Source organism: Diospyros lotus, chromosome 4 (genome assembly GCF_014633365.1).
Source record: "Diospyros lotus cultivar Yz01 chromosome 4, ASM1463336v1, whole genome shotgun sequence".
Classification (NCBI taxonomy): Eukaryota; Viridiplantae; Streptophyta; class Magnoliopsida; order Ericales; family Ebenaceae; genus Diospyros; species Diospyros lotus.
The window spans coordinates 21,157,418-21,165,184 of NC_068341.1; the positions used below are offsets into that span (position 1 = coordinate 21,157,418).

The 7,767-nt window shown below is 38.1% G+C and overlaps 1 protein-coding gene across 1 annotated transcript; it reads right to left on the reverse strand.

Annotated features, from left to right (window-relative positions):
- Nucleotides 1-1,321: 1,321 nt before the first annotated feature.
- LOC127799949 (alcohol dehydrogenase 3) lies at nucleotides 1,322-3,755 on the reverse strand. Its single transcript, XM_052334254.1, has 10 exons — nucleotides 3,588-3,755; nucleotides 3,362-3,498; nucleotides 3,191-3,237; nucleotides 2,791-3,116; nucleotides 2,566-2,648; nucleotides 2,399-2,474; nucleotides 2,230-2,291; nucleotides 2,069-2,164; nucleotides 1,818-1,979; nucleotides 1,322-1,701 (listed from the first exon to the last, which is right to left on the reverse strand). The coding sequence occupies exons 1-10, from the start codon at nucleotides 3,622-3,624 to the stop codon at nucleotides 1,588-1,590; spliced, it is 1,140 nt and encodes a 379-aa protein (XP_052190214.1). The 5' UTR covers nucleotides 3,625-3,755; the 3' UTR covers nucleotides 1,322-1,587.
- Between the last annotated feature and the right edge of the window lie 4,012 nt (nucleotides 3,756-7,767).

Consider the following 7,767-nt stretch of genomic DNA (forward strand, 5'->3'; position numbering starts at 1 on the left):
ATTAGCCGTCGCCACCGCCGTCCTTTTTCATCATTGTCACCGTCTGCTTCCTTTTCTCTGTGCATATATATATATATATGTTAAATATAAATATATTTAATATCATTTTATTTTTTATTTTTTTACACGTGCATGTGGGGGCCACTCAAAATGTTTTAAAATGTCACGTGGCATACCATGTCAGCAGGTCATGGATGCCTCTCGAATCGAATCGCGTTGTGGATAAAATTGCAACCAATTGATCAAATCAAGAATTTATTGTCAAAATTGAAACTTTTGGATGAAATCGCAAAAAAGATAAAAGTTTTGAATTTTTCGTGCTAATAGGCCTATTTTTTTTACACATATGCATGCGGGACCCACTCAAAATATTTTAAAATACCAGGTGGCATATCACGTTAGCAGGTCTTGGACGCCGACAAATTGAAGGATGAAATTGCAACCAATTGATCAAATCAGAACCTTATTGCCAAAATTAAAACTTTTGAATAAAATCACAAAAACACGAAAATGTTTGAATTTTTCGTGCTAATAAGCCTTTAAATAATAATAAGATTAACTAATTTTGATAGTTAATATATAATCTCCATGAAAACAATATCTCATTCACTATTTTATTACTTGAGTGATTTCGTATACTTTCGAATTTGTCTATTACTTATCACATATTCTTAACAAGTTTAAGAATAAGATTTAAAAAATCTAGAGATTTATTCATACATCAAACTAAAGAGTAATTAATGATAATAAACTTGACTTTTTTATAAAGATATACAAAGATATATTATATATATTATTAATATATATGACAGACAAACATCTAAATCTAGTATTAAGATACATCTCTAACACAACCATGATAGCTTAGGGGGGTTCCATGGAAGGTAACCTACCCCGCTAGGGCCACATAGGCTAACCATGGTCCAAGGCCATCATGAGCTAGCTACAACCCTAGAACTAGCCCCGAGAAAAGGGGCGATCTCATCCCTTGAGGGCAACTTCTCTGCCAAAACATTTCCCTAAGTAGGAGAGGGTTCCACACAATGCGCACGTCAGAATAACTCCAACATTCAAAAATTCTTCTAAAAGAATAAACATCATCTATAAAAAAAAAATCATATGTAAGAATCCTAATTTTGAAGTATTTAAAATTACTTTATATACCCCTCTATAAATAAATAAATAATGATTATAAAAAATATACATTTATAAATATTAAAAATCCTCAATATCTGATTTAAGTATTGAAATGTTTGCATAAGAATTTTCTCAAATTTCCTAACTATTTTCTTTCTTATAAACTCGCAAACCGACGACGACGTTTCTAGTCAAATAAATTATTTATTATATTTAAACAAAACCCAACAATATTAAGTGTCTGAAGATCAAAGCTTGTTCAATTGGCTCAACAAATCCAAGAGTACGGATATTAAAACCAAGATTTTTGACAGAAACGTAAAGCATATACCAACATAACAAGCACAGACCATCTGGGTAACAACTCTTATTCATCAGTTTATTCATCAGTTTACGGAGGATGCAACTCCACTACATCCTCGGATATGACCAACTTGAGCTACCACTCTATTATTCCATTCGGATGATGCATCGAAGGCTTTCCCCTTTAAGCATGTAATCGAAGGCCTTGTTGATCTCCGAGAATGGCACCTCATGCGTGATGAACTTCTCCAATTCCAGCTCCTGCATCATTAATATTATATATATATATATGACAAAGTTTTTTTTTTTTTTCTCTCTCTAGACTACAGATTTGCTTACTATAACTGCATCGAAGAGTTGAGAAATTAAATTAATACCTTGTTCATGTATTTTTCCACAACACCAGGAAGGTCCGAGAGAGGCTTGAAGTTGCCGAAGAAGGTCCCCTTTAGGGTCCTCTCGTTGAGGAAGTTCACTGGGTGTGTCTTGAAAACGGCCTCTTTGTGGGGTACACCCACAAGAACAGCAACGCCCCAGCCCTGTCACCCACCAAATTTTAGATTCAGTGTTTGCAAGTTTTGTGTTTTAGCAGAAATTTTGAGTGTTTTGCATTTGTCAAATTACTTACATCATGGACGCATTCGAATGCTGAGATCATGGCATCGACGTTTCCGGTGCATTCGACGCTTCTGTCGACTCCTCCATCGGTAATCTCAGCAATCACCTGAAGAGCGAGTCCAGTATTTAATATTGTTGGCCTGATAAGAAGTGTGTTAGTCTAAAGGGTACCTCTTGAACAGGTTTCTTATGGTCTTTGGGGTTCACGAACTCTGTCACGCCGAACTTCTTTGCTGTTTACACACGAAAACAAAGGGCCTGGAGCATTAGAAATTAACTAAGATTACTTCAACATAGAAATCTCTACGGTTTTGTTGATCGGTGTTATAGTATCACTTACCTTGTTCAAATCTGCTGGGATTGATGTCAACACCGATGATCCTTGAAGCCCCAGAAACTCTAGCTCCTTCCGCAGCCTTATCACAAGCAAATTCCATAATCATCGTACATATATAAAGATTCATCCAAATTCCAACGCAGAGTAAAAATATTCATTTAGAAACTCACCGCAAGGCCCACAGCTCCCAATCCGAAAATAGCCACAGAGGAGCCCCTTTTTGGCTTGGCAACATTCACGGTGGCCCCAAATCCTTACCCAAAATTGAAGAAAAAAGATCAATCAGCAAAACAATACATCAGATTTAGCCAAACATTAAATGGATTTTAAAGGCTAGTACTGGAATTGGAGAGTGTGTGAGTGTCATCGCGTTAATGAATATATGTATATTGTACCTGTGCAGAATCCACAGCTCATAATGCAGACTTTGTCAAGAGGAGCAAGGGGGTTGATCTTGGCAACGCAACCGACATGAATAACGGTGTATTCACTGAAAGTGGAGGTTCCAAGAAAGTGGTAAATGGGCTTGCCGCTGATGGAAAACCTTGATTTGGCATCATGGAGCATGACCCCTCTGTCGGTGTTGATCCTAAGCAGATCACACATGTTGCTTTCCTCTGACTTGCAGTGGGCGCATTCTTTGCATTCCCCTGTGAACACCGGAAGCACATGGTCCCCCGGTGCAAGATCCGTCACTCCCTCTCCAACACTCTCCACAATCCTGCCACAACGGATCCCATTTTAAGCATCAAACACAAGCAAGAATTAATCATCACAGAAGAAAAATCAACTTACCCTCCTGCCTCGTGGCCGAGGATTCGAGGAAACACAGGATTCTGCCCCTGCAAGTTTGAGAGGATCGTCAAGGTGGAGGAGAAGAAGAAGAAAAATCAGTTTTTGGGCGATCACCCACCCAATAACCATCACCATCCCCATTTGTTTGCACGATATATGTGAACGTATTACCTTGGCTTCCCAGAAGTAGACGTCGGTGTGGCAGAGAGAGGTATAGAGGATCTTGATGCGGACCTCCATCTTCTGTGGCGGAGCCACCTCCACATCTTCCAGCACCAGGGGTTTCCCAGCTTCCCATGCCACGGCAGCTGCCACCACAAACAATTAATCAAATACCCACATATCAATATCAATTAGCTTCGGTTGAATGAATCATCCATCGGGGACCCGTACAAACCTTTACAAACAATCACTTGACCAGCGGTGGCTGCCATCTCTGTGGGCTTAATTTGCTTTTTCTCAGAACTTTCTTTATATAATATATACGCAGTTGGTTTGTGTGGGGTGCTGAGTCTTGCGGGGAGAGTAAAGTTGGAGTAATTGAGAATAGTTTAACGCAGAGGTGATGTGTGCAGTGTTTGATGGACTCCGTAAAAGATGACAGCTATCACCCTCGGATTACACCAGGCAAATTGCAAAACTGCCAACAGGATTGCTGATTCCCATGGTATTTTGGCTGTTTCCTGGTTTTATTCGGACGGTCAATACACGCCGTTAGTGTGAATTCAAATTATTTCCCAGAATAATTATCATTCTAATTAAAAGGTTACTCTAAAATTTAATTTCTCTTAGCACTGAACCATTAGTTAACGTGGCAGCCCCGGTGAGATTCTCTAAGGCAGACAAGGCATCACATTTAAACAGCAACAAATATTTACACTCACAAAGATAAGAGTTTTGTTCTATTGTTCGTGTAAGATTTACCCAACAAAGGCTAACAAGGGGTGAAGGAGGGAGGGGTGAGGCCTACAACGACCCTCTCACATTTGCTTACCTCATCCTATCATATTAAATGTTACGTTGCCCGTAACATTTTCCCACAAAGATATATTATATATTAATATATAAGTATACAGAGATTATCTTCAATGTCCTGTCCTTGGAAGTTACTATTTTTCTGCTTTGTTTTTCTTGATGATGATGAGGTGATGGCCGAAAATTTCAACCTACATAATATATATAGTAATTTTTCTGTAATAAGGGAAGCAGAGAAAGGAAAAGTCAAGATGTGTGCCTCCAGGTTCCGATGGGGTCTATGGATTAGGTGGGTCCCGCCACGGGCCAAGTGGACCCGCCAAATCATGATCAGCTGCGTGCAGGGTACGTCCGGCGTTGTATATACATAACATATCATTTTTTAGTGTCCCCATAAATGTTAATATTTTATTATAAAAATGTTATTAATGTCAAAACAGTAATTTTGAATATGGATATATATATATATATATATTTAATAGATTATTTCTTTTTTAAAACTAGTAAAACTTAAATTAATCCGCACCTTATTCTATTACAAATTTCTGATTTAATCTTTCAAGCACAATTTTCATGTTCTATTGGGTACAGTCAATTGGCACATCAAGAGTAAAGGGTATAACTCGTAATTTGATAAAATCTCAAAGTTCAAAATTGTGGGTTTAATTTAAATTTTACTAAATTTTAAAAAATTCTAGCTCCGTTACTATGCATGTTACTGGTAAAAGAATAAACAAGATTATTATGATATTAATAACAAAGAAGAGGGATCCTTTTCAGTCTAGAGATCATATTTGCTCAAGTAACCTCTTTTTTCCTCCTCTGATATCTCGTCATCTCCACAAGCGGTTATTTCATGGTAACTTTAAAGGAAGCATGAAAGGAAAGGTATTTGGACAGCACTTAGCTTTTAGGTATTGGCCTCTCACTGCTTTCCACGACATTTTGTTTTCGTCCTTTCTTTTATTTGACAAGCAATAGTGTGCCTTTTGAGTTTTGAGCGCCCCAATTGCGTTTGGTCCCCCCCCCCCCCCCCCCCCCCCCCCTAGCATCAAGGATAAATTGAAAAAAGAAAAACTTGCCATTATCCAAAAACCTTGGCGAATTTGCTTTTTCAACTTTGAATTTTAGAATTTTAGTTACTTTATCATTACATCTCAGTCTGGTATTTTGTTATGCCATGCCAAGTTTAAGAGATATTGTTGTCTGAATACAAAAATTAAAATTTATATTAAGAAAAGAGTTCTAGAAATCAACAGAATTTGGTGGGAGGACAAGACTTGTCCGAGAAAAACCAACACTTGTTGTGAGAGGGCTCGATTTGCTATCTAGAGGAGATTTTAAAGAGAAGTGCCTTGTAAGCGAGAAACAAGTTTTCGATACTTAAGTCAAATGAAATCATGGCGAGCTTATGGCCATGGCCCCCGCTATGGTACGACCAAGTTTAGCTGCCCTCAACCTCGCCGATCATCGCATCGGCCTCCTCTAAATCGACGTTGTTGTTGCTTCGCCATTTTGTAATATCCGGGAATGATTTGAGGTCATAAATAATATTTGATGAAGGGTACAAGTGGAATTTTCGAAAAAATGAGATTATAAGGTACACTAATGCAGCTTTGAACAACCGAATTAGTCAGAGGGAGTACCCTGGACCCTAGATTTTTAAGAAAAATAGTTTGGTAATGACGAGTAATATGATTTATGATTTTAGGCATCAAAAGAAGTTAGATTGGGAACAGTTTCCAGTACAGCTATCAACCAGGTTGAGTAAACCGAATGATCGTAAGGGATGTAATACTCGAGATTTTTAGATTCAGAAACTTGAGAAAATATGATATTTTAAGGGATTGTGGATGTTTGGAGATAAAAGTTCAATTTTTGAGCCAGGGGCAAAATCGTAATTTTTGAGGTTCGGGTAAGAGTGTAATTTACCTAAAAATCAGGGATATTAGCATAATTAGTCCATTCTTCAGGGACTAAAATGCAATTAAAAAATAGTCCAGGGACCATGTTGAAAATGGTCTAAGTGCAATTATCCAAAAGTTCAGACCAAAGTGTAATTCTTGAAACCTTTTACTAAGGGCATTTGAGAGATTCAGGAAAAGCCTCATAAATAACGTTAGAGATAAGGATGAAGGCTCATGATGACTTTAAGGATAAGATAAGATTTGGATAAGATTTTGATTTGGATATCAATGATTATATAAAATCTTAGAAGATTTAGAATGATTGCAGAATATCTTAGAAGATTTGGTAATGATTATATAATATCTTGGAAGATTTACAATGATTGCAGAAGATCTTTAGAAGATTTGAAATGATTGTAAAAGATTTTGGAAGATTTGAAATGATTGCAGAATATATGTTTTTTGGTGGCTAAGTTTCCAAAACCTATAAATAGGGGTTCATAATCAAAGGTTTCTCATTCGAAATTGTGAGAAGTTCGTGATAGACAAGAGTGCTTCGAGTTTAGTGGATAAAAGGCTTTTTAAGCATACGCGAAGCATCACACGCGTAGAGCACTTGGGCAGCACGTGAGGACGTGTAAGGAGGTGGTTTGGTTAAAAGACTTGAGGAGTTGCACGAAAATTGAGATTGGGCACAAGATTCGAAGTGTTCTGAGTTTCGTTCAAGGTGACTATTCTACCTGAAAACTTGGTTTTAAGTTGTGAGTGTTCGCCCCCAAAACTTGATTTATTATACTTGTTCTATCTGAACATGGATGTGATTTCATGCAAAATGGTTTTGTGCATTGAAATGGTAACCGATGACGGTTGGTTTTTATGAGGGAGGTTTATCCCTAAACGTTTTGAATTGGTGCATTGCATTTTATAAAATGTTGTTTATATGATGCATTGAATTGTGAAATGTGGCATTGTCTTAAGTTTTGTGTGTACGTATGGAATGTCAACCTAAGATGTTGTCTGGATAGTGTAGCCAGAATTCTCCAAGGGAATAACGGAAGAATAGGGGTATCTGATGCTGGTGTGCATGTCAGGATAGCCGTCTTGATTTCCGTGCCAGACTGTTTGGTCAGGGAAGTTGCATTAGGACGACTAGGTGGTCCATACTGTGTTGTTCATATGGCATGTTAGTCTAGGATGTTGTCTGGATAGTGTAGCCGTAATTCTCCAAGGGCGTGACGGAATAATAAAGGTATCTGATGCTGGTAAGGATGTTAGGATAGCCGCCTTGATTTTTCGTGCCAGGCCGTTTGGCCAAAGAAGTTACACTAGGATGACTAGGTGGTCCATGTGAAATTTTAGGAGTTGGGATTGTATGGTGGTTCCTGGATGCTTAAGGTGGGAACGTATTCTGGTAAGATGCGTTGGCAGCCTCATTTAAGCTAGAATCGCGTCGTGTCGTCGAGTCGGTATGGTCGCATAGCTTTTAGAGAGATTGCTCTTTTCCCGTGATAGGGTTAAGCGCGTGGGATTCTCTTGGGCTAGGGCTTACCGGGTGTATTGGTTTATTTCATGTCTTGCATTCATTCATGAAAAATGTGATTTTGAACTCTCACTTAGATAATTCAGCATCTAATTTGGACTATGTCCCTGGAATATTCAAACGTTCCAGGTGAAGGCAGCGGTTCGAAAGGAAAA

What these genes read in the sequence shown, in the direction of transcription:
- LOC127799949 (XM_052334254.1), bottom strand. Translation starts at nt 3,624, where the DNA reads ATGGCAGCCACCGCTGGTCAAGTGATTGTTTGTAAAG. An exon ending in TGGGAGCTGTGGGCCTTGCG is followed by an intron (nt 2,475 to 2,565) that starts GTGAGTTTCTAA and finishes GCTTGTGATAAG; the next exon opens with GCTGCGGAAGGAGCTAGAGT. An exon ending in CATTCGAATGCGTCCATGAT is followed by an intron (nt 1,980 to 2,068) that starts GTAAGTAATTTG and finishes GGTGGGTGACAG; the next exon opens with GGCTGGGGCGTTGCTGTTCT.